Source organism: Nicotiana tabacum, chromosome 22, assembly GCF_000715075.1.
Source record: "Nicotiana tabacum cultivar K326 chromosome 22, ASM71507v2, whole genome shotgun sequence".
NCBI lineage: Eukaryota > Viridiplantae > Streptophyta > Magnoliopsida > Solanales > Solanaceae > Nicotiana > Nicotiana tabacum.
The window spans coordinates 225428110-225455875 of record NC_134101.1 but is presented as its reverse complement, the minus strand read 5'-3'; the positions used below and the strand labels follow the sequence as shown (position 1 = coordinate 225455875).

The 27766-nt window shown below is 40.4% G+C and overlaps 1 protein-coding gene across 1 annotated transcript; it reads left to right on the top strand.

Moving 5' to 3' along the window:
• Positions 1 to 24481: 24481 nt before the first annotated feature.
• On the top strand, positions 24482 to 27558 carry LOC107819277 (premnaspirodiene oxygenase-like). The gene is made up of 2 exons (XM_075245051.1): positions 24482 to 25407; positions 26711 to 27558. Exons 1-2 carry the CDS (start codon positions 24529 to 24531, stop codon positions 27329 to 27331), a joined length of 1500 nt encoding a protein of 499 aa, XP_075101152.1. The 5' UTR covers positions 24482 to 24528; the 3' UTR covers positions 27332 to 27558.
• Positions 27559 to 27766: the final 208 nt, after the last annotated feature.

Here is a 27766-nt window from a genome sequence, read left to right as displayed (position 1 = left end):
ATTCCATCTTGGTTCGAGGTGTAGCCCCGAGTTATGGGCGTATGAAGAATCTTTCAATGTATCCCAGTTGAGAGTGAAGTAAATTTCATGTTGCGGTATGAGTTTAGACTCAAGAAAACTAAGTAATTGCGTACGGTTTGTGACGGTAGAAGGTATACATAAATGTTAATTGAAGACAAAACAGGTGGGTTATCTCCTGTGAAGAATTTTGGGGTTGTGTGACCCTTATGCGTCTGTTAGAAGATCTCATTTACCAGTGAAATATAAGTGTTGAAATTTGAATGTGGGTCGCTTCAGAGAGCAGGATTGACTGTTGTGTGAGTGAATTGCAAGATTTGCTGAAGAGTTAAAATTCTAGATGATCTGTGTTTTCACCAGTTTATAAAAGATTTGAGTTTAATCTCACTATGGTATTGTGGCATCAATAGAGTATAAGTGTTATGAGTTATCGAGTGTGTTTTGATCTATAGTTTCGAGCCAAGTGGGGGAGTCTGCTGTGAGTAGTTGATTGCATGGTTAGGTGCTATGTTGGTTCCAGTTTGAGGCATGCCGGTGAATCAGTTATGGCTTGCGGAAATTGAGACCGAGGAGGGCTCGAGTAAAGGAAAAATTTTGACAGAGGTTATGTCATGCTTCATAGGTGTATGGGAATCTCAGAGTGTCTTTGTGACGACCCAAAGGGTCATCACCGTAATTCTTCCTTGTTCCGCGCTTCCGAGGCCTTGAGAACCTCGCTTTTAGTTACCTCAATTTGCGTGCGTAGTCCGGGTGCGTAACCGGAAAGCTTTTATGTTGAAATATGCGAATTATGTGAGAAATTTGATGAATTTTGATATTAATATGACTTCGGTCAATATTTTGGGTAAACGGACCCGAACCTGTGATTCGACGGTCCCGGAGGATCCGTAGAAAAATATGGGACTTGGGCGTGTGCCCGGAATCAAATTCCGAGGTCCCAAGCCCGAGAAATGAATTTTTTGTGTGAAATTGTTTCCTGAAATTTATTAAGGAAAATGAAGAAGAAAATTGATCAGAAAACTGTGGTATCGGGCTCGTATTTTGGTTCCGACGCTCGGTACGAGTCTTAAATATGTTCTAAGCACTATCTGTAAAGTTTGGCTAAAAACGTACGTCATATGACGTGTTTCGGACTTATAATGGGGAATTTGAGTTTTATGAAAGTTGAAAGAAAATCATGAGTTTTGAGGCTTGATCCTATGTATATGATGTTATTTTGGCGATTTTATCGCACGAGTATGTCTGTATAGTGTTTTTGAGATCATATGAATGTTTGGTTTGGAACCCCGAGGGCTCGGGTGAGTTTTGAGTGGGGCCCGGGAGGTCTTAGGCTTAAAAATGCAAGTTCAGATGTTGCAGGCCCCAGTACGGCCGCGGTCATTTCCGCGCGGTGCGCGCTGGCAGCCACGCGGCCGCGGTGCTTTTCTGTGCGGTCTGGGTGGTAGAGTTCAGAGGGTCGACCAGTGCGGCCGCGCACCAAATCAGTACGGTCCGCGCTGGGTGGGTTCAGAGAAAACCCACTCCTTCCCTCCCTCGGCGCGACCGCGGTACATTTCTACGCGGTCTGCGCCAGCCCCCAGCAAAAGTATATATATTCGGGACTTTCAGTCATTTTTTCACTTTTCAAAAACCCAAAACCTAAGAGGCGATTTTCCAAACAACGTTTCTTCTCCAAACCATTGGTAAGTGATTTCTAACTTAATTTCTTCACTTCTTAACATCTTTTAACATAATTTCAACTTCAAATCAAAGATTTTCATGGGAAAATTGGGTGTTTTGGGTAGAACCTAGGTTTTCTACAAATTGAGAAGTTTGACCTCAATTTGGGGTCCGTTTTCAAAACAAAACATATATTTGGATTCGTGGGAGAGTAGGTAACCGGGTTTTGGTCCGAACCTCAAGTTTCGACCACGTGGGTCCAGGGGTATTTTTGACCTTTTTGGGAAAAACCTTGTAAAACTATTTTTATGCATTGGGGTTAGTTCCAATAGTAATTATTAATGCATTCAAGCAATTTGTGACTAGATTCGAGTGGTTGGGTGGTGAATTCGAGAGGTAAAACTATAATCGAGACTTGAGTTGGAGCAAGTGTTCGGTCTAACCTTAGCTTGATGGATTAGAAGTTGAGTCATATCTACTACTTGCTTCTTGTTGAGTACGACGTATAGGCAAGGTGACGAGTATCTATACGTTGGTGACAAGCATGACCGTGAGTCATATATTGTTATTTCCATGATTTTGTTGTATTATTCATGCCTTGATAAAGATTTCTATTTTTGTTGTGTAAAGTTGTGAAGAGAATTGTGACCTAAGAACATTGAGGAGCATTGACTCCAATTGTGTAACGAATTGGGAAAGTATAAGTGATAATTGAAACTCTAGAGTATTAGCTCGAGTGGTGAAGGGAGTTGTGAAGTAAAAGTAAGAAAGGGAAGAGATTATCACGTTGCACCCTTGCCGGGCTATTGTTGAGTTGTGGTTCCCTTGCATTGTGTTCTTATTTGATATTACAGATGCTTAGGTTGATGATTCTTTGCGTTAGGTGTTGTAACGAGTTTGGTTATAGCTGAGGTAGTTAGGTGTTGTAATAAGTTTAGTTATAGCTGAAGTAGTTAGATATTGTAACGAGTTTGGATATAGAAGAGGTAGTTAGGTGTTGTAATAAGTTTAGTTATAGCTGAAGTAGTTAGATGTTGTAACGAGTTTGGTTATAGCTGTTTCTCCCTTGCCGGGAAGTTAGTATATTCCTTATGTTCCCTATTTGGATTTGTTCGTGATTGTTTTCATCGACGATATTGATGAACTAAAATGGGAGCGGGTGATACGCCTACAAAAAGATAATGAAATGGGAGCGGGTGGTACGCCTACCACAAGATAATGAAATGGGAGCGGTGGTACGCCTACCACAGGATATGATGAAATGGGAGCGGGTGGTACGCCTACCACAAGATAATAAATTAGATCGGGTTGCACGCCGCAACTGCTATATATATATTAGATCGGGTTGCACGCCGCAACAGATATTATATTGGATCGGGTTGCGCGCAGCAATAGCTATATATATATGTGGATCGGGTTGCATACCGCAACAATGTTAAATGATAAGGGATCGGGTTGCGCGCCGCAACAGTATTGTTATTGTATCGTTGTTAGTATTGAGCTGTCCTTTCATATTTTAATAAGTTTCTTTTGTTGGTCTTGATATGTTTCCCCGAAGCATGTACCCCTCCCATTTTAAACTACTTATTCCTGTTTATTTTCTGCAACATATTATATATCTGCTCAGGTTTATCTGGAGTTTGGTCCTAGCCTCGTCACTACCTCGCCGGGGTTAGGCTAGGCACTTACCAGCACATGGAGTCGGTTGTGCTGATGCTGCACTTCTGTGCTTTTTGCACAGATTACGGTACCGGAGCAGCTTTAGGACCACAGCAGTAGCTTATTGATCGGGAGCTGACTTCAAGGTAGCCTAGCTGACATTCGCATGCCGAAGTCCTTCTCCATGTTTAGTTTATCTTCATCGTACCGAGACAGATACTTTGTAATTCCATTCATACTTGTTTGTAGCACTCTTTAGCAGTCCATGTGTTAGTGACACCAGATTTTGGGTAGAGATTTGTCTTAAACTTCCGCATTTGAATTTCAGTTTTATAAACTAAAAGTCTTCCATTTTTTTTATTTAATTGCTTTCGTATATGGTTATTCTTGAGAAGTTATCAGAGAATGTTTAAAGTTTGGCTGGCCTAGCTCCGTTAGTAGGCGCCATCACGACTCTCGATGGTGGGGAAATCCTGGTCGTGACAAGTTGGTATCAGAGCTCTAGGTTGCGTAGGTCTCACAACTAGTGGAAAACTCGGTAGAGTCTGAGGGATCGGTACAGAGACATCTGTATTTATCCCCAGAGGCTACAGAGTTAGGAAAAATTTCACCTTGTTCTTTCTTGTCTTGCGATTCTGTTTCTCAATACTGATTATCGTCTACTCTGTTCTTTCGCAGATGGCGAGAACACGTGATTCCCCTTCTACTGCACAGCAGCCCGAGCCCCCAGCAGCAGCTCCTATTAGGGGCAGAGGGTGAGGCCAAGGCCATGCCAGAGGCCGAGGATGGGGTAGAGCCCAACCCCAAGCAGCAGTCCTAGAGGTGGAGCCTCATGTTGACTATGATGAGGGGGTTCCAGCTCCAGCAGCTCCAGTGGGCCCAGCTCAGGTCCTAGAGGGCTTCATTGCCACTCCAAATCTTCAGGACGCTCTGGTCCGATTTGTAGGCCTCATGGAGAGTGTCACCCGAGCGGGTTTTCTTCTAGTAGCACCAGCCACTTCTCAGGCTGGAGGAGGGGATCAGATTCCTACTACACGCACTCTGGATCAGGTAGCTCCCCAGACTCAGACTCTAGTGGTTTAGCCAATTGGAGTAGTTCAGTCGGGTATCAAAGCTCGGACCGGCGATGGAGCGGCTATCTCCGCCGATGCTTTGTGGAGACTGGATAGATTCACCAAGCTATTCACTTCCACTTTTAGCGAAGCATCTACTGAGGATCCCCAGGATTATCTAGATAGCTGCCACGAGGTTCTCAGGAACATGGGTATTGTTGAGACCAATGGGGTTGATTTCGCTATATTTCGTTTGTCTAGATCCGCCAAGACTTGGTGGAGGGATTATTGCTTAGCCAAACCAGCCGGATCGCCATCTTTGACTTGGGAGCAGTTTACGATATTATTTCTGGAGAAGTTTCTCCTTGTTACCCAGAGAGAGGCCAATCGGAGGCAGTTTGAGTGCCTCCAGCAGGGTTCCATGACTGTTACCCAGTATGAGACCAGGTTCATCAATCTAGCTCGCCATGCTCTCATCATACTTCCCACTAAGAGAGAGAGGGTGAGGAGGTTTATTGATGGTCTTATTCAGTCGATTCGTCTTCAGATGGCCAAGGAGGCCGGGAGCGAGATCACATATCAGGAGGCGGCCAATGTGTCCCGCAGAGTTGAGACAGTTCTGTACAGGAAGGTAGTCATGGGTCGGATAAGAGGCCCTGTCATTTAGGCAGATTCAGTGGTACCTCGTTTGGAGGTAGAGATTCATATTGTAGAGGCCATCCCCCTATACCCTTTCAGTCAGCACTCCAGGCCTCACATGGTACTTCGGGCGGTAGTGGTTCTCAGCAGCGCTATTCGGATTAGCATCCTATTAGTGCACCACCGCTTCAGAGCTTTTGAGGAGGTCATTCAGATCGACAGGGTCAGCCTCAGCCTTCTCCCTGCTGCAGCAGTCAGGTGGGTGCTACGAGTGTGGTGAGTATGGTCACATCAGGAGAGCTTGCCCGATATTGAGGGGTACACAGCCACAGCAACAGGGTCCTCGAGCTATGATTAAGGCACTAGAGGCTCCACAGGTTGCCCAGCCAGCTAGAGGCGGGGGCAGAGTGCTAGAGGTGGAGGTAGAGATCCTAAAGGTGGAGGCCAACCAGTAGCAGGCCGTCCCAGAGAGGCAGTTCAGGGTGGTGGGGCTCAGCCCCGGTGTTATGCTTTGCCAACTAGGCCAGAGGTTGAGTCTTCCGATGCTGTCATCGTAGGTGCTATTCTGGTCTGTGATAGAGGTGCTTCAATGCTATTTGACCCTGGGTCTACATATTCGTATGTGTCATCCTATTTTTCACCCTACTTGGTTATGCCTAGCGATGCCTTGGGTGTTCCTGTATATGTATCTACACCGGTGGGTGATTCTATAGTGGTCGATCGAGTGCATCATTCTTGTGTAGTAGTATTTTAGGGTCCTAAGACCCGTGTTGACTTATTGCTCTTAGATATGGTGGACTTCAACGTTATATTGGGGGTGGATTGGTTTTCCCCGTACCATGCTATCTTGGATTGCCATGCCAAGACCGTGACCTTAGTCTTACCAGAATTACCCCGTTTAGAGTGGAGAGGGACTTCTGGTCATTGTACCCGCAGTGTTATCTCGTATGTGAAGGCTCGGCGTATGGTCGAGAAGGGATGTTTGGCCTATTTGGCATCCATTCGCGATTTTAGCGCGGAGGTCCCTTCTATTGATTATGTGCCCGTTGTTCGGGAGTTTCCTGAGGTTTTCCCTTCAGACCTGTCGGGTATGCCGCCCGACAGGGATATAGAATTTTGTATTGATTTGGCTCCGGGAACTCAGCCCATTTCTATCCCGCCATATCGTATGGCCCCGCCGGAGTTGAAAGAGTTAAAGGAACAGTTGCAATGTTTGCTTGAGAAAGGTTTTATTAGACCTAGTATTTCGCCTTGGGGTGCGCCAGTGTTGTTTGTTAAGAAAAAGGATGGTTCGATGAGAATGTGCATTGATTACCGGCAACTAAACAAGGTTACAATTAAGAATAAATATCCACTGCCGAGGATTGATGATTTGTTCGATCAGCTTCAGGGTGCCAAGGTATTCTCAAAGATTGACCTGAGATCTGGCTACCATCAGTTGAGGATTAGGGCATCCGATGTCCCTAAAACAGCATTCCGCACTCGGTACGGGCATTATGAGTTCTTGGTTATGTCATTTGGGTTGACCAATGCCCCAGCAGCCTTTATGGATTTGATGAATCGAGTGTTCAGGCCTTACTTGGACGCGTTCGTGATAGTCTTCATTGATGATACTCTGATATACTCCCGCAGTCAGGAGGAGCATGATCATCACCTCAGAGTGGTTCTTCAGACTCTGAAGGATAGTCAGTTATACGCCAAGTTTTCGAAGTGCGAGTTCTGGTTGAGTTCTGTTGCATTCTTGGGCCACGTTGTTTCAGCAGAGGGTATTTAGGTTGATTCGAAAAAGATTGAGGCAGTCAAGAACCGGCCTAGACCAGCATCAGCCACAGAGATTCGGAGTTTCTTGGGATTGGCAGGTTACTATCGTCGGTTCATAGAGGGGTTCTCATCTATTGCAGCCCCGATGACCAGGTTGACCCAGAAAGGTGCCCAGTTCAGATGGTAAGACGAGTGTGAGGCGAGCTTTCAGAGGCTCAAGATAGATCTGACTATGGCACCGGTGTTGGTTTTGCCCACAAGTTCAGGGCCCTATATAGTCTATTGTGATGTATCTCGCATTGGACTTGGTGCAGTGTTTATGCAGGATGGCAAGGTCATTGCCTATGCTTCGAGGCAATTGAAGGTTCATGAGAAGAACTATCCAGTGCATGATTTGGAGTTGGCAGCCATTGTTCATGCTTTGAAGATTTGGAGGCATTATTTATATGGTGTGACGTGTGAGGTGTTCACGAATCATAAGAGTCTTCAGTATTTGTTCAAGCAAAAGGAGTTGAATTTGAGGCAGAGGAGGTGGTTGGAATTGTTGAAAGATTATGACATCACTATCTTATATCACCCGGGAAAGGCCAATGTGGTGGTCGATGCCTTGAGTAGGAAGTCAGTCATCATGGACAATCTTGCTTATATTCCGGTCGGTGAGAGACCGCTTGCTTTGGACGTTCAGGCTTTGGCCAATTAGTTCGTAAGGTTGGACATTTCTGAGCCTAGTCGAGTATTAGCTTGCACGGTCGCTCGTTCTTCGTTATTGGAGCATATCCGCGATTGACAGTTCGAAGATCCCCATTTGTGTGTCTTGAGAGACACGGTGCAGCATGGAGGTGACAAGAAAGTAACCTTAGATGACGATGGTGTATTGAGATTGCAGGGGCGAGTTTGTGTGCCCAATGTTGATGGGATTCGAGAGTTGATCTTAGCGGAGGCCCACAGTTCTCGGTATTCTATCCATCCGGGCGCCGCGAAGATGTATCATGATTTGAGGCAGCACTATTGGTGGCGCAGAATGTAAAAAGACATTGTTGCCTATGTGGCTCGTTTTAAGTACGTGCATCAGAGGCCCGGTGGTTTATTTTAGAGGATTGATCTTCCCGAGTGGAAGTGGCAGAGGATTACTATGGATTTTGTTACTGGACTTCCGATGACTCGGAAGAAGTTTGTGTCATGACCCAAACTGGAGGGCCATGACTAGCACCCGACCATATTTGCCAAGCACCAATGTACATTTTATCTAACCTTCTTTATTATCTTTTACGGCTGACGAGATCAATATAAATGGTAGACATGGATCATGGACAATCAACAATAAAAACTGATGGCATGAACATATATAATATGGGATGACCAGACAATTAAGAAACTATATATAAGGTACGAGCTACCACGCTACCATGAAAGACTATACAACAAAAACTAGCCGACAAGGCATACCAAACTATACATGAGTCGACACCTATCTATGAGCCTCTAAAGGAACATAAGTGTTGCAACATAGCCAGAACAGGGCCTCGACATACCCATAATGTCTATAACAAAAATGCATACCAAGACCAAGGCAAGCCCGGAGAAGGGATCTCGCCAATCACCGCTGAACTGGATAGCCTACTGTGGTGGGGGAGTTGCACCTGCCTGTCTATTAGGGCCTGCAGCACGACATGCAGTGTCCACAAACAAAAGGACGTCAGTATGAATAAAGTACTGAGTATGTAAGGCAAGGAACCACAAATACGAACAGTAATGTAAGCAGGGATAGAGAATATACAACCTGGAATATCTGAGTACCTCTGAGGGCTACTGACATGAAATGCATGATACATATGTATGTATACATAAACTTTTAAAACATACGCCTCTGTGGGCATCATCATCATCATATCGTACCCAACCATAATAGGCTTGGTAAAAACATACCCGGCCATCATAAGGCTCAGTAGAATCGTACCCAGCCACGTGGAGCTCGGTAAAACCCAACTGCTCAGTGGTTGAACAATATGTGTCATACCCAGCCGACTATAACGCGGCTCGGTAGAGTAAAATAGATACATATATATAATGCATGCTCGACTCATGGAATTATATCTTAAACCTTTCGGAGTGACGTAAGTTCGGTATCCTCTATACACGTTATTAGGACCAACTCTTCATTACGAACCTTATAAGAATTAGGAAGTACCAACAACATTGATAACATAAGAATAAGAGAAGCAACATTAACATCAATCGTTCCATAAGAGGGAAAGTAATGTAAGTACTGCTAGCTTCTAAGAGTAGAGTATCTTTGGAAGCTCGTTCATTACATTATGTACAATCGGATTCATGCAAAAGAAGAAAAGGGATAGCCTCACATACCTTGTATATACTGCCCCAATCGCAATCTATGCAATTGTCACAACTCCTTAGTCTACAATAAGAGAAACGATACTATCGTTATCATTTAAGCGTCATAACTATTATGTATCAACCGCAACCTACTTTACGTTGAAATGGACAAAACCTCCCCTATATATATGACTTCACACCATTCAAAACAATCACCAAACAACATCAATAATAAACATATTGAGCCTCCTAAAACAGTCCACGCACAACCTAATTACATCATACATACGACGGCTACCGTAGTCGTGTCAAACGACCCAGAAATATTACGAATAACTATCAGCCCACAACCCTACATATATATGGTGTTTATCCACACCCTTCCTCCTCCAAAACTCCACAAAACAGTAGTAAAATACGCAGCCCAACAACAATGCAAAACAGTCCACAAAACAATAACATTACTACCAAGCCTTTCGATATATATTTCACATGTTCTAGCTTCAATGGCTTAGCCGAAACTTGGATAATATTAAATACATATAGAGTAAGAGGTTCCTTACCTTTATACATAAAGAACAACTCCAATTTGACCTTAAATTTCCATGAAATATCCCTCCAATGCTGCCACAACAACAAGAAAGCGAAACTAGCGATCAATTAGTGTTTTTCGGCACTAGAATCACTTTAGAAGGCTTGAAATCACCTAGGATTGATATTAAGAACATGAGGGAGTATTTACAGAACATAAACCCTTTAAAAAAACCTCCCACACGAGCTGTAACAACACAAAAATGAGCAACAACAAGAAGAACAAGAGACTTACTAGCGCCACGGAATTCCCGACACTTGATTTGTGTTGTTTGCCCTTTTTTTGGGTCTTGAATCTTGAGAGAACCTTGAGAAGATGTTCATAGGGTTCTAAGGTCTGAAAATAGTGAAACGAAATGACTTAAAATGGGTTGGAGGCATCCTATATAGGTCCAAATATCTTAAACCGCCTTAGTGGGCCCCATAGAGAGGTGCTTGGCGCAGTCTTGCGAAAATGCGAATATCTATCTACTCTGAGATCGTATCGATGAACGGTTTAATGCGTTAGTAACTAGACTCATTGGTCTTTAATTTTGTGGGTAGATAACCCCGTAATTCCTTGTAAATTAGGAGAAAATTTTAGAAACATTTGACCTAATGTTTAAGTAAAATTATAAACCTAAGTTGCGACAACTTTTGTCGACTTTTGTTTCATAACTCGTTTGACTTCAAGACTTATGATACGGATATTATATGATTAAAATACCTTAATACATGACCACTTGAGAGTATTAAGCACCGCTAGATTTACCTGAAAATATGAGTTACAACATCCTTGATTCATTTAACTTCTAATACTTGTTAATCACCCTTATACACTCTTGTATCACTTAAGACCAATAGGATTGACTTCTTATTATCTCAAAGATAATTCCTTCTTGGATTTATGTTAACTAATATATGGTACGAACTAACACATGTGGATATGGGTTGTAACAGTTTGATGCGGTTTGGGTTATTGTAGATAGGCTGACTAAGTCAGCGCATTTTGTTCCGGTTGCCACCACCTATTCGTCCGAGAGGTTAGCTGAGATTTATATCAGGGAGATCATTCGCCTTCATAGGGTGCCTATGTCTATCATATCGGATTGAGGTCCGCACTTTACCTCGCATTTCTGGAGAGCGGTTCAGCAAAAGTTGGGCACCCAAGTTCAGTTGAGCACAACATTTCATTCCCAGATGGACGGTCAGTCTGAGAGGACTATTCAGATATTAGAGGATATGCTCAGAGCCTTTGTCATTGATTTCGGAGGCTCGTGGGACCAGTTCTTGCCTTTAGGAGAGTTTGCCTACAACAATAGCTACCAGTCTAGCATTCAGATGGATCCGTATGAGGCGTTGTATGGTAGGCAGTGTCGGTCCCCAGTCGGATGGTTTGAGCCGGGAGAGGCTCGATTATTGGGTACAAACCTAGTTCAGGAGGCCTTGGATAAGGTCAAGATCATTCAGGATAGACTTAGGACAGCTCAGTCTAGGTAGAAGAGTTATGCAGACCGCAAGGTCCGAGATATTGCTTTCATGGTTGGTGAACAAGTGTTGCTCCATGTGTTGCCTATGAAGGGCGTGATGCTATTTGGGAAGAAGGGCAAGCTTAGCCCTAGGTTCATTGGCCCATTTGAGATCCTTAAGCGTGTGGGAGAGGTGGCCTATAGACTTCCTTTGCCGCCTAGCTTGGCAGTTGTGCATCTAGTGTTCATGTATCTATGCTCCGGAAGTATCACGACGATCCATCGCACGTGTTAGATTTTAGCACTGTCCAATTGGACAAGGATCTGTCATATGAGGAGGAGCCGGTGGCTATTCTAGACCGGCAGGTTTAATAGTTGAGGTCGAAGAGTTTTCCTTCGGTGCGTGTTCATTGGAGAGGTCAGCATCCTGAGGCATCGACCTGGGAGTCCGAGTCCGATATGCGGAGATGTTATCCTCATTAATTTCCCGACTCAGGTACTTCTTTCTTTTTTCCGTTCGAGGACGAACAGTTGTTTTAGAGGTGGGTAAAGTGACGACCCAAAGGGTCATCACCGTAATTCTTCCTTGTTTCGTGCTTCTGAGGCCTTGAAAACCTCGCTTTTAGTTGACTCAATTTGCGTGCGTAGTCCGGGCGCTTAGCCGGAAAGCTTTTATGTTGAAATATGCGAATTATGTGAGAAATTTGATGAATTTTGATATTAATATGCATAATATTGACTTCGGTCAACATTTTGGGTAAACGAACCCGGACCTATGATTCGATGGTCCCGGAGGGTCCGTAGAAAAATATGGAACTTGAGCGTGTGCCCAGAATCAAATTCCGAGGTCCCAAGCCCGAGAAATGAATTTTTTGTGTGAAATTGTTTCCTGAAATTTATTAAGGAAAATGAAGAAGAAAATTGATCAAAAAACTATGGTATCAGGCTCGTATTTTGGTTCCGACGCCCGGTACGAGTCTTAAATATGTTTTAGGCACTATCTGTAATGTTTCGCTAAAAACGGACATCATATGACGTGTTTCAGACTTAAAATGGGGAATTTCAGTTTATGAAAGTTGAAAGAAAATCATGAGTTTTGAGGCTTGATCCTATGTATATGATGTTATTTTGGCGATTTAATCGCACGAGTAAGTCTGTAAAGTGTTTTCGAGATCATATGAATGTTTAGTTTGGAGACCTGAGGGCTCGGGTGAGTTTTGAGTGGGGCCCGGGAGGTCTTAGGCTTAAAAATGCAGGTTCAGATGTTGCAGGCCCCAGTGCGGCCGCGGTCATTTCCGCACGGTCCACGCTGGCGGCCACGCGACCGCGGTGCTTTTCTGTGCGGTCCACGTGGTGGAGTTCAGAGGGTCGACCAACGCGGCCGCGTACCAAATCAGTGCAGTCTGCGCTGGGTGGGTTCAGAGAAATCCCACTCCTTCCCTCCTTCGGCGCGACCGCGGTACATTTCTGCGTGGTCCGCACCAGCCCCCAGCAAAATTATATATATTTGGAACTTTCAGTCATTTTTTCACTTTTCAAAAACCCAAAACCTAAGAGGCGATTTTCCAAACAACATTTCTTCTCCAAAACCATTGGTAAGTAATTTCTAACTTAATTTCTTCACTTGTTAACATCTTTTAACATGATTTCAACTTCAAATCAAAGATTTTCATGGGGAAATTGGGTGTTTTGGGTAGGACCTAGGTTTTCTACAAATTGAGAAGTTGGACCTCAATTTGGGGTCCGATTTCAAAACAAAACATATATTTGGATTCGTGGGAGAATGGGTAACCGGGTTTTGGTCCGAACCTCGAGTTTCGATCACGTGGGTCCGGGGGTATTTTTGACCTTTTTGGGGAAAACCTTGTAAAAACTATTTTTATGCATTGGGGTTAGTTCCAATAGTAATTATTAATGCATTCAAGCAATTTGTGACTAGATTCGAGCGGTTGGGTGGTGAATTCGAGAGGTAAAGCTATAATCGAGACTTGAGTTGGAGCATTCGAGGTAAGTGTTCGGTCTAACCTTAGCTTGAGGGATTAGGAGTTGAGTCATATCTGCTACTTGCTTCTTGTTGAGTACGACGTATAGGCAAGGTGACGAGTATCTATACGTTGGTGACAAGCATGACCGTGAGTCTTATATTGTGATTTCCATGATTTTGTTGTATTATTCATGCCTTGATGAAGATTTCTATTTTTGTTGTGTAAAGTTGTGGAGAGAATTGTGACCTATGAACATTGAGGAGCGTTGACTCTAGTTGTGTAACGAATTGTGAAAGTATAAGTGATAATTGAAACTCTAGAGTATTGGCTCGAGTGGTGAAGGGAGTCATGAAGTAAAAGTGAGAAAGGGAAGAGATTATCACGTTGCACCCTTGCCGGGCTATTGTTGAGTTGTGGTTCCCTTGCATTGTGTTCTTATTTGATATTACGGATGCTTAGGTTGATGATTATTTGCGTTAGGTGTTGTAATAAGTTTAGTTATAGCTGAAGTAGTTAGATGTTGTAACGAGTTTGGTTATAGCTGAGGTAGTTAGGTGTTGTAATAAGTTTAGTTATAGCTGAAGTAGTTAGATGTTGTAACGAGTTTGGTTATAGCTGAGGTAGTTAGGTGTTGTAATAAGTTTAGTTATAGCTGAAGTAGTTAGATGTTGTAACGAGTTTGGTTATAGCTGAGGTAGTTAGGTTGCCGGGAAGTTAGTATATTCCTTATGTTCCCTATTTGGATTTGTTCGTGATTGTTTTCATCGACGATATTGATGACCTAAAATGGGAGCGGGTGGTACGCCTACCACAAGATAATGAAATGGGAGCGGGTGGTATACCTACCACAGGATATGATGAAATGGGAGCAGGTGGTACGCCTACCACAAGATAATGAATTGGATCGGGTTGCACGCCACAACTGCTATATATATATTGGATCGGGTTGCACGCCGCAATAGATATTATATTGGATTGGGTTGCGCGCTGCAACAGCTATATATATATGTGGACCGGGTTGCACGCTGCAACAATGTTAAATGATAAGGGATCGGGTTGCGCGCCGCAACAGTATTGTTATTGTATCGTTGTAGGTATTGAGTTGTCCATTCATATTTTAATAAGTTTCTTTTGTTGGTCTTGATATGTTTCCCCGAAGCATGTACCCCTCCCATTTTAAACTACTTATTCCTGTTTATTTTCCGCAACATATTATATATCTGCTCAGGTTTATCTGGAGTCTGGTCCTAGCCTCGTCACTACCTCGTCGGGGTTAGGCCAGGCACTTACCAGCACATGGGGTCAATTGTGCTGATGTTGCACTTCTGTGCTTTTTGCACAGATTACGGTACCGGAGCAGATTTAGGACCGCAATAGTAGCGTATTGATCGGGAGCTGACTTCAGTCCAGACACTTCAAGGTAGCCTAGCTGACGTTCGCAGGCCGAAGTCCTTCTCCATGTTTAGTTTGTCTTCATTGTACCGAGACAAATACTTTGTAATTCCATTCATACTTGTTTGTAGCACTCTTTAGCAGTCCGTGAGTTAGTGACACCAGATTTTCCATTCATACTTTGTAGAAAACCTAGTTTCTACCCAAAGCACCCAATTTCCCCATGAAAATCTTTGATTTGAAGTTGAAATCATGTTAAAAGATGTTAAAAAGTGAAGAAATTAAGTTAGATATCACTTACCAATGGTTTTGGAAAAGAAAGGTTGTTTGGAAAATCGCCTCTTAGGTTTTGGGTTTTTTGGAAAAATGACTGAAAGTCCCGAATATATATACTTTTGCTAGGGGCTGGCGCGGACCGCGCAGAAATGTACCGCGGTCGCGCCGAGGGAGGTAAGGAGTGGGCTTTCTCTGAACCCACCCAGCGCGGACCGCACTGATTTGTGCGCGGCTGTGCTGGTTGACCCTCTGAACTCCACCACGCGGACCGCACAGAAAAGCACCGCGGCCGCGTGGCTGCCAGTGCAGATCGCGCGGAAATGACCGCGGCCGCACTGGGGCCTGCAACATTTGAACCTACATTTTAAGCCTAAGACCTCCCGGGCCCTACTCAAAACTCACCCGAGCCCTCGGGGCTCCAAACCAAACATTCATATGATCTCGAAAATACTTTACAGACTTACTCATGCGATCAAATCGCCAAAATAACATCATATACAAAGGGTCAAGCCTCAAAATTCATGATTTTCTTTCAACTTTCATAAAACTCAAATTCCCCATTTTAAGTCTGAATCATGTCATATGACGTCCGTTTTTAGCCAAACTTTACATATAGTGCTTAAAACATATTTAAGACTCGTACCGGGTATTGGAACCAAAATACGAGCCCGATACCACAGTTTTCTGATCAATTTTCTTCTTCATTTTCCTTAATAAATTTCTGGAAACAATTTCACACAAAAAATTCATTTCACAGACTTGGGACCTCGGAATTTGATTCCGTGCACATACCCAAGTCCCATATATTTCTACGGACCCTCCGGGACTGTCGAATCATAGGTCCGGGTTTGTTTACCCAAAATGTTGACCGAAGTCAATATTTTTCATATTAATATCAAAATTCATCGAATTTCCCACATAATTCGCATATTTCAACATAAAAGATTTCCGGCTATGCGCCCGGACTGCGCATGCAAATCGAGACAACTACAAGCGAGGTTTTCAAGGCCTCGGAAGCACGGAACAAGGAAGAATTACGGTGATGACCTTTTAGGTCATCACGGTCTTGAGCTATTGTGGTAATGGATGTTCGGTGCATAGAGTAGGAAGTGGCTCGGTGTTCTAGGATGAGGTTACACCCTGCGGTGCCGGAGTGTTATCGAGGCACGGGTGGTTCCGTTCATTTGATCAAGCTAATTGCAGTTTGAATAGAGTGAATGAATCTCGAGAATTGTTCTAATGTGCTCAAGATTTTACATATAACATTGGGTATTTTAAAGTTGTATCCGTGGTTGGAAACTGAGTTTTCATTGGAAGATGTCAAGACTTGTGGTATTATCTTTATAAATTATGAAATTCTATGTATCAGTACCAGAAAGGTAAAGGTAGCAGATTTAAATTCGCAAGAAATCTCTTCAGAGCAAAGTACTTTTATCGTGGTGCTCGTGGGAACATCTGAGAAAGTATTCAGCGGCTTATGAGCCTTGGATGGTGTGGCGTTATACTTGGGTCCCGTGTGGTAAGTCTGGGTTGAGGAATTGTGATGTTATTGCAAGAATGAATATCAAATTGAAGGTAAATCAGAAGGAAATTCGGATAGATGGGTTAGCTTGGTAGTAGGTCGAGTTGGTATGGTAAGGATACAATTAGTTCTTTGGATGCTTGCAAGGAAATGAGTTTCTGCAGGTGTTTCTCGGCAATTCTCTTGGGTTTAAGTGATCTGCGTAGCTCGGTTGAGTTAGAAGGATTCAGTCCTGGCAGGTCTGATTGTGCAAGGGGAACTCGGAGAGTTCTTAATGGTTTCAACCTCGGTTAGAAATGTATATTTTATATGGGCATGAGGATCATGGTATGTATAATGATTTTCTTCTAGATGGGAATAATGGAAAGTTCTTGGTTGGTTGAGTACATAGTTGCTTGTAGCTCGGAAGAGATACAAGGTTCTTGTGGTTATCCTAGAATGGTACAGTTTATGTGGTATGTTGTATAGGAGTGAGATTGGCATGTGTAAGGTCACAGTTCAGATTTGAAAGGAAGGTCATAAATTCTTAGGCAGCACGGGCAGTTCAGATAAATTGAAGAAATGATCTTCAGATGATTTGAGAAATGATTTTTAGATGATTAAGTAAATGGTAATGCTAATTGAGGTGATTAGGCGAGGGTATATGATTCAGAGAGAGGCAATGTGATTAAGTTGATGGCACTCCGGTAGTATTGCAACACTTCTTGTCAGATCGGCTGCTGATATTCGAGTTTGCTTGGCAGCACAGAAGAATCTTAGAGTATCTCTCGTGGGATGATTGAGTACTAGAGGTGAGTTATATATACGAGTGGCGGAATTGGGATCAGATATGGTACTTCGTGTGTTTTCTAGACTTGGAGACAAGAAGTTCTCATATGCAGGTTAGCTCGTGGTTGTGGATGACAAAATGTGGGTAAGATAGTCGGATGTTAGTGTGTGCTATGATTCAGTCATTATGAACCTTCGAAGGATTATTTATCTGTGGGTAACTAGAGTTGATGTGTGGTCCATTGGTAGACCTATATGGATATGTGTCCGGCATCGAGACGGCCTTGTTGTCTTCGAGTTGTTGTAGGTGAGGGATGTGTTGATTCGGTTGTTATTGAGCTCATTGGTAATCTGGGGAGATCTATGAGTTACCTTTATGTGTTGCGAGACGTTGTGATCTGTTGATTATAGGCACCTATAGTGCGGTTCTATCGGAGTTTCATAGTGGAAGTCGAGTGGGAAGAGTGATTGGGTGTTGCTCGGTGAATGGCATATCGGTTATGTCCTTTAGGGTTTGCATGGTGTGTGTTAATTATTTCACCGTGGATGTAATGATTTGCTTTGGCCCAGACATCAAATTGTGCGTGGTTGTCGATTTCGAGCATAGTGACTCGAGGAGTTTCGCGTGGAGCAGTGTTTGGATAGGGTCGCGCATTGCAGCGAAGCTATGTGGAGTTATGACCTTGCGGGTTAGATTCGTGTGTTCTATTTCTATGATGAGAGATGGGTTCTTAGCCTTGCACTGTGGTGGTACTGGTGAGCTTGAGGGACAGCTCTTTCATTTGAGTTATTTTCATAATTTAAGTATGTTCGGACTGTTGCTTATTGGTGCGTGTATTATGCAGGTTGTGGCTTAGGCTTGTATTGATGTGTCATATCACCAGAGTAGTGTGTTAGATCGGAGGAGATCATTGGGATCATTAATGAATACGAACGGATTCGATTTCAGCATGTTGGAAGGATAATATCGAGGTTCGGCTCTAAAATTTTCTATGGTCTTTGCCAAAGAAGAAGGGGCTTCATGAATGGTTGATCTGAGAAACGGTTATGGCCTTTCATTGGCAGTATATGAAAGTGTTGGAATGATACTTTAGTGGATAAGAGGTTTTCTACCGGTATTCGGTGATTGTGTGCAACCGTTGTGAATGGAAGTTATCGCTACATGTGCTTGAGTTATGTGGTATATCATATAATTGCACCCGAGGTTGCAAGCACGGGTTATTACAGCTGGTTCGGGCCTATTCAAAGTATAGATGTGGGGTGGTGATTGTATTGATGGTTTCAGAAGTGGAAATGTGGTTCTATGGTTTATGGGCTAGATTGGGATTGTGTAATTTCAGTTACAAGGTGATATCGGACCTATATAAGATAGGGTGATGGGGGATCACCCCCGGGTATGTGCATCGTAAGGTTATTTAGCGATTGGTTGGCTTTTGGAACAACTCTGGGCATGTTCGAGGACGAACGTGTGTTTAAGTGGGGGAGGATGTAATGACCCAACCGGTCGTTTTGAGATTTTGCACTTTGATTTCCAGTTCTCGGGCATGACTTGCCCCGTATGATGTATTATGACTGATGTAAATCGTTGATTTTGGTTTTCACGGAAATCGATATGAATTTAAAAGAACAGTCTCAGATGAAAGCTTTGAATTTTAAAGGTTGACCAAGAGTTGACTTATTTGTATATGAGCTCGGAATGGAATTATTATGATTTGGTTAGCTTCGTTGGGTGATTTATGACTTAGAAGTGTGATCGGAATTGGTTTTGGAGGTCCGGAGTAGAATTATGCGTGAATTGGCAAAGTTGAGATTTTGGTATTTTCCGGTTGGTAGGTGAGATTTTGATCCGGAAGTCGGAATGGAATTTCGAGAGTTGAAATAGCTTCGTTATGTCATTTGTAATGTGTGTACAAAATTTCAGGCCATTCGGACGTGGTTTGGTTAGGTTTTTGATCAAAAGCGTATTTCAGAAGTCTTTAGAAAACTTAGGCTTGAATTCGATGTGAATTGATGGATTTGGTGTTGTTTGAGGTGTTTTGATGATTGGAAAAAATTTGAATGAGGTTTTAGGATGTGTTGGTACTTTTGGTTGGGGTCCTAAGGGCCTCAGGTGAGTTTTGGATAGTCAATCGGACCATTTTTGGTATTTTAAAGTTGCAGATTTTGGAGTTCAGGTATTGCAGAGTTTATCACTTCGCATTCACATGAGTAGGCTCGCGTTCGCGAAGAAATAAGGGATGAAGGCCGGGTTTTAGCCTTCGCGATCGTGAGATGGGCTTCACGTTCGCGGAGGGCTGTGGATCAGAGTACTGCGTTCGCGAATGAGGGTATGCGATCGTGTAGAGGAAGTGAGTTAGATGGGGTCCAAGGTTATTTGTGCATCGCATTCGCGTGTGGTTGCTCATGTTCGTGTAAGGTTATTTCATTTGATCATCGCGTTCGCAGGGTGCTGGTCGCATTTGCGTAGTGTGTTTGTGAGGTTTTGAATATTTGCTCTTCGTGATCGCGAGGCTTGTGCCGCGATCACGATGAAGGAAGTTCATTGCTGGGAAGAAAGTTTATAAAACATTTCATCCTGATTTTGAGCCATTATTCCTCCATAGCTGAGTATTTTGAGAGCTCTTTGAGGAAAATTGAAAACGGATTCATGGAGAATTGATTGGAGGTAAGATTTTTGAACCTAAAACGTGATTCTATTGTGAAATTTACCTAGAAATTCATGGAATTAGGTTAAAAATGGAAGAACTAGGGCTTGGGATTTTGAAAATTTTAAATTAAGAATTGAAGGACCATTTGAGGTCGGATTTGAGAACTTTTTATATGTATGAACTTGGAAGGATAAGGAACCCGTTAATGTAAAAGTTTCTGAGTTTCAAGAAGTGGGCTCGGGGCTCGGGTTTTGGTAATTTCGGGATTTGTGCCCATTATTGATTATTTTTGCTTGGGCTTTGTTCCCTTAACATATTGTGATGTATTTGTTCTGATTTTGGATAGATTCAATGCGCGTGGAGGCCGATTTGAGGGGCAAAGGCATCGCGATCTAGAGATTTTGCCGGTTCGAGGTGAGTAATAATTGTAAATGATATCCTAAGGGTTTGAATCCCCGGATTCGCACATCGTAATGCTATATTGAGGTGAGACACGCGCTTGATGATGAGCGTGGGGTCGTTTACTATTGGGGATTGTGACTTTGTCCGTCCCGATTGACGTTTTTACCGCGTATTTAATTGAAACTTATTTGTTATCATCATTAATTGGACTGATTGCCATATTTTGACTTCGAGCCAACTATTTGAACCCTCCGGGGATTTTTATCACTACTTCCTCACTGTTTTGACCTACTACTTGAACTCAGTCGTACTGTTTTCCTCTGTTTTATAACTCAGCACTTTTACTCGGTTTTGAAACTAAAATGATATAGTAAATGATGTTTTGGGCTGGGAACTACTGTTTTTACTAATGCCTGAGGGGCTTATGTGAGTTCTGGACTGAGTATGGCCGAGGGCCAGATGTGAGGATACTAAGGTATTGGGCTTCGCGCCGCAGCAGAGTTATACTAATACGGATATGAGGTCGAGGGCCTAGATTTTGATGCCACAATATGGCTTGATATTGCGCTTGGACCGTAAGGGGCCCCTCCCGGAGTCTGCACACCCCTAGTGAGCGTCATCGACGAGATATATGGATCGGGCTACATGCCGCAGCGATATATGGATCGGGCTGCACGCCGTAGCGGTGCTGGTACTGTTCTATGTGTTTACTTTCTTTCATTTTTTTTCCATTATCTGTTGTTTGTACTACTTCATGTGATATCTATCTGATTGCCTGGCATTATCTATTAACTGAGTGTTGTGCCCGAGGGGCGGATTTTCGTGCTTATTTGCACTATTTATTTTGCACTCATTTGTGTAACCATTGAAAAAGTTATTTTTTAAAAGTGGTTTAAACTGAGCTAAGATTTTTTTCCAAGGATTTCACAGTTTCACTACTTTTACTCAAAAGGTTTTAGACTGCCCTATACAGCATGATGGTTTGTTTTACGTGATTTCTTACCGCTCAGTTATTATTTACCTTTATTACTTACTGAGTTGGAGTATTCACATTACTCCCTCCATCTCGTGTGTAGATTCAGGTTTTTCGAAACCCGGTAGCGGGTGTTGATTGCTCAGACGCGGAGTCATCAGAGTTAGCAAGGTGGCTGCACGACGTTCGTAGCACTGCTTTCTTCCTCTCATTTTCATTACTGTACTTAGTACACTTTTAACTATTTTTGTTGTATTCAGACCTTGTAGATGCTCATGACTAGTGACACCCGATGCCGGGCTTGTATATTAATTCCGCACCATTCTTTCAGACGTATATTATGAAACATTGTTCTAATTAAAGGTTTAAAAGATGACTCTTAATGATTAAAGGGTTAATGTGAGTGTTGTGTCGGCTAGCCTTATCTTCACGAGAGGCACCATCGTCATCATAAAGGGTTTAAAATAAATACTTTTTTTTAAGTTCTAAAAAGTTGTGGCAATAGTTAAATGATATAGTCACAGATTTATTAATATAATTGAATTATGTAGCTAATCCTTAGTTTTTTTCCACGAGTTGAAAATTACTATAGCTATAGTAACTTTTTAGCCACAATAAAATATTTAAAAGAAAATATTGTAGCTAAATGAATATAGTTTTTATTCATCTCCAAACCAGTACATCAATAAGAATACAAAGAGAGATCTATAGAGCAGCTATCTATACTTCTACCTATATAATGAAACTGTACAATTCCTTCCTATCTATCTATATATTTCTTCTATCCATCTTCCATCTTTCCCGTTTATTCTCTTGTTTAATACTTCTACCATTCGAACCTTGTATTCTTCCTTGATTTGCTCACACACCTTATGTGGTCTAGGCACTGAACTATTCCATACAACTTCATTTTTACATTTCCATACATAGTAGTTGGTTGCTGCTAAAGCTGCATATGCAAACTCTCTGCTCAGTTTTCCAACCATCTTCTTTGCCACTCTTCTCCATAATAGCTGTCCCTCCAAGTTTGTGACTCTGATTTTTAGCCATTCTAATATTATGCCAATACATCTACTGGAGAACTGGCATTCATAGAAAAGGTGTTGTTGCAATATTATACCATTCCACTCTCGCTTCAAGTTATTAAAAGTTGTGGCAATATGGGTTAAATTAGCCACATGTTTCTTGCTTTAATAGAATTTTGTAGCTAATCATTAATTTTTGCCACGAGTTGAAACTTAATATAACAACAATAACCTTTTAGCCACAATAAACCATTTAAATCAAATATTACTAAATAAATAACTTTGCTTCAAGTTCTAAAAAGTCATGGCAATAGTCACGATAAAATAATATAACCACGAATTTATTGCTATGATAAATTTTGTAACTAATCATTAGTTTTTGCCACAAGGTAAATTTTCCGTCACAGTAGCAATGTTCTAGCTACATTAAAAATTTCAAACAAAATTTTGTAGTCAAATAAATATTTATCTTCTTATTTTAAGAAAATAAAAATAGTTAGATAATAGTTACTACTATTTGTCATGAAAAAATCAATAGATACAAATTTAAAGTGACGATAAATTTACGAGTTTACTATACTTTAGTCGTACAGTTTGCAATAATAGTATTTTAACCACAATTAGTTATATGTACAAAATTTCATAAGTGAATAACTTTTTTTCAATGACAAAAATAAGAGTTGCTCAAACAATATCAAGTTATAAAAATTTAATTTTAACTGTAAAAGTTATATTTTTCCAAAATAACATAAACTATAGTAATTATATATAGTTTGAAGTATTAATAAAATTTAAATATGCAAAAGTTAATTTTAATAAACCATTTGTATGCCTACTTGTAGCCTCTAAACTTATTAATTTACTTTATTTATCAAACTCATATTTTATTTTATTGCACCTTGTTAGTTTTGGACGTTAATTATATATATTTGGTGTAAAATTTAAAATATATTAACATTTGTGGAGAATTTATGTATGTCTGGTACTTAACTATTTTTTTTATATAAGTAGTTAGAGTAATTTCTTATATTTCAGTATTTATTTTTAAATATATCCTCATAAATTGAAGACTTTAAGAGTTTTTAATAAGTACTTAGAATAATTTCATATATCTAATGATTCATTTTTAAATAAGTGCTCATACATTGAAGAACTTTGTGATGGTTTTGGTGTATTTAATTTTGATAAATAACCAAAGCTACAAATACATATGAATATATTTAACACTACAAAAAATTTTACGGTGTTATAATTTATATTAATAGTTATATAATTCTGTTAAAACTATTTCAAAGAATTATGAAATTAATTGATACTTAAGTCCACGGGAAAACTAATTATATTATAATTCTTATTCAATATAGTGGAATTACAGCTAAATAATGTGTCGATGACCAATTTTATAGAATTTTAAAAACTATAATCTTGCACCAATTACATTTTACATTGAGAATTAAATATGATAAATATACATTTTTTGCCGCGAAATATCCCTTTGTGGCTAAAGTATAGAAGATAGCTACAAAATTGATTTATCATGGCAAAAGAATAAAATCATTAGCTATAAATATATATTCTTTGTGGCAAAATATTTTATTAATATAGCTACATCACAAAAAGTGGTGTAGCAATAAGTACTAATCCTTAGCCATGAAATATTAAAAAATTTAGCTAACTTTTAGTTACGCTACTTCTAGCTATGGATGCTACGGAAATTTTTTATGTTTAGCTGCAACGTAGTTCGTAGTTGTATATGTATAATCTTGTAGTGAATATCCATGTTTTCACTTTCTGAGTGTACTAATTTCATATCATTAGCCTTATTTTTCCAGCAGCCGCATTTGAATGTATATTTCTTTCTTCTATTAAAGCAAATTTTAAAGGCACGATGGAGTTTGAACCTTGAATAAACACTGATGGACCACTTCACCTTCGGAATTATATATGCTTATTTACGTATTTTTGCCTTTTATTCTTTTGAAAAGAAAATTATCCGCGCGATATTTTTTGTATATGAAGAAAAGTCAATAGTTGCTAAAAAAAACCTTTGTAACTGTTGACAGTATTGTTTGTAATGCTTCATTGCTTACTAAGAGCTTCAGTACTCACAAAAATTACTAAGAACAAAGTTTACCTTTTTCCAAAAAGTAAATTTCCTATTTGGCTCCACAAAATGTGTTCAATGAGTCAAGTGAAGTACTTTTCATTGACAAAAAAAAAAAAAAAGTTGCTGAAAAATGCATATCTCATTTTTTTTTTTTTTAGAGAAATCCCATTTCTTGCCTAAACGAAATGCTCATAAAAGAGCATATATTTGCAACAACAGTTTGCAGAACCTATCAAGTCAAATAATCCCCCCTTTAATTCCCTCCAAAAATGCGGTTCTTCAACTTCTTTTCCCTTTTCCTTTTTGTGTCATTCCTCCTTTTATTTAAGAAATTGAAGAATTCCAATAGCCAAACCAAAAGATTGCCTCCAGGTCCATGGAAATTACCTATTCTTGGAAGCATGCTTCATATGCTAGGTGGACTGCCACATAATGTCCTTAGAGATCTAGCCAAAAAATATGGACCAACTATGCACCTTCAACTAGGCGAAGTTTCTCTAGTTGTTATTAGTTCTCCTGAGATGGCAAAAGAAGTACTAAAAACTCATGACCTCGCTTTTGCAAATAGGCCTTTACTTGTTGCTGCCAAGATTGTATGTTATAATGGGACGGACATTGTCTTTTCTCCTTATGGCAATTACTGGAGACAAATGCGTAAAATTTGTCTCTTGGAATTGCTCAGTGCCAAAAACGTCAAGTCATTCAACTCAATTAGACAAGATGAAGTTCATCGTATGATTGAATTTTTTCGATCATCTCCTGGTAAGCCAGTAAATGTAACAAAAAGAATTTCTCTATTCACAAGCTCTATGACATGTAGATCAGCATTTGGACAAGAATACAAGGAGCAAGACAAATTTGTACGACTAGTCAAAAAAGTGTCAAACTTAATGGAAGGGTTTGATGTGGCTGATATATTCCCTTCACTGAAGTTTCTTCATGTGCTCACTGGAATGAAGGCTAAAGTTATGAATACACACAATGAATTAGATGCCATTCTTGAAAATATCATCAATGAGCACAAGAAGACTTCGAAGAGCGATGGTGAATCCGGAGGTGAAGGTATAATTGATGTACTGCTAAGACTTATGAAAGAGGGAGGCCTTCAATTTCCAATCACTAACGACAACATCAAAGCTATTATTCTTGTAAGTACTATATACTGCATATTTCTATCTTCATTATTAGTACTCCTTCTATTCTATTTATTGTGGAACTTGTTTTTAATATATTCTACAATGAATAACGTATTTTTATGCTAAAAATAATTAAACATTAAATATTTTATTTTAATGATACGCTTTTATAGACACTGGTTTACCATGCCATACTTAATATTACTGTTATGACGAAAAAGAGGCAAACCCGAAAATAAAGAAGATAAAGAACACCAAATTTTAACGTGGAAAACTCTTCAAATCGAAGGTAAAAACCACGGGATCACAAAGATCCAAAAAGCTCCACTATAACAATAAGAGAGTTACAAAAGTTCTCCAAATTAGATACACAACAAGTGCCAAATACGGAGCAACAACTGTAACAAGAGCAACAACTAATCAATTGAAGAAAGAGGAGAATACAAAAATGAAGCTGCTGTTTGATGCTCGAAATCGGATACTACGAGCCATCAAATCCGATCTCCACCATTCAAATTCAAAACCAAGATGTTACGAACATTCAGTCAAAATTGCAGCCCGATCCAACGGTTAATGAATTGGAAAACGTGATTTGCATGTTGACTGGTCGGAATAAAAATCTGCAGCAAAACAAATATTTTTCTTCTCTCTTCTCTCTTCTCTCTTGACGAAAGCTCTCTCAAAAACCACTCTTATGTACTTAAGTCCTTCAAAGACTTGTATCAATGAGCATAGAATAATTCTCCAAGGTTGTCCTATTTATAGTTCATGAGTGGTGCTTTCTCTTAAAGCCAAAATCCACTCAAAATAGAAAAAACCGAATCCAATTCCAAATAAGAATAGAAATCAAAAGAGAATAAGATTAGGTCATTGGACTTTTGAGTGGACAACGTGAACATGAGCTTAACAACTACAAATTTCGAAAATATTCTTTTCTTTTTTAAACTTTTTATCCAATCAAACCCCCGCGATATAGAGATATAGAGAGAAATGGGAGGGATGACGTGTTATGATTTGTCTTTACATTACACTTGCGTTCTCAAATTGCATAATTATTTTTGGTACTTAAAGAGTCTCTTTAGTTAGTTTTCAAATAGGACTACTAGTCTTTCTTTCATCACCGAATTTACACTGTTGAAAAGTACAACAGAAATATAATTTCAACAACCACAACAAAAATGTAGAATAATGGTAGTAGCACAAGCGTAGCACAAATATATTATTTGAATATTTTCGTAGAAATTAGTCAAGAAGTTTGTACAAAACAACTAGCATGTGTAAGATAAATGAATATTTTAACTTGCTCAAAATGAAGGACATATTTGCTGCGGGAACAGAAACTTCATCAACAACAATTAATTGGGCCATGGTCGAAATGATGAAGAATCCAAGTGTATTTTCCAAAGCTCAAGCAGAGGTAAGAAAAATCTTGAGAGGGAAAGAAACTTTTGGTGAAATTGATGTCGAGGAGTTCAAATATCTAAAGATGGTCATTAAAGAAACTTTCAGACTCCATCCTCCACTACCTCTTTTGCTTCCAAGAGAATGTAGAGAAGAAACAGACTTAAACGGCTACACTATTCCATTGAAAACAAAAGTCGTGGTTAATGTTTGGGCAATGGGAAGAGATCCAAAATATTGGGATGACGTAGAAAGCTTTAAACCTGAGAGATTTGAACACAACTCTATGGATTATATTGGTAATAATTATGAATATCTTCCCTTTGGTAGCGGAAGGAGAATTTGCCCCGGAATCTCATTTGGTTTAGCAAATGTTTATTTTCCACTGGCTCAATTGTTGTATCACTTTGACTGGAAACTCCCAACTGGAATCAATCCAAGTGAACTGGACTTGACTGAGGCGGCTGGAGGAGCTTGTGCTAGAAAGAATGACCTACACTTGATCGCTACTCCTTATCAACATTGTCAAGAGTGATCTCATGGCGTCAATCCTTTTCTTAAAAGAAGAATCTTGCAATTGAATTTCGTTGTCAACCCCACCATTGTACTTTCTTCCTTTGCTGTTTTGGTATTTACCTATTTCTAATATTTTGTGTCTTCTTTCATATAGAAATATGCCACCATAGTTTTCGACACAAGCTGTCTCATAAGATTTTCTGTTGTTTTTATATTTTGGAATAGAATATACTTACATCCTTGTATTATGAAGAGGAGATCATAATTGATGGTGTCATCATATTCTGTTTGTATACTTTTGATCTTTTGGGCTATGTGAGATTTTAAGGTGGTGAATCTATTCCTTGTGAGGTAGGATTTTATTTACCTGTTTACTTGTATAATATGGATTCCTTATGCTACTAAATATTTTACCTTATATAGTTCAAGTTTGCATTGATGATATATGTACCTC

Coding starts and splice junctions, on each gene's coding strand:
- LOC107819277 (XM_075245051.1), top strand. CDS start 24,529: ATGCGGTTCTTCAACTTCTTTTCCCTTTTCCTTTTTGTGTCATTCCTC. Junction 25,408..26,710: donor ACATCAAAGCTATTATTCTT/GTAAGTACTATA, acceptor CTCAAAATGAAG/GACATATTTGCTGCGGGAAC.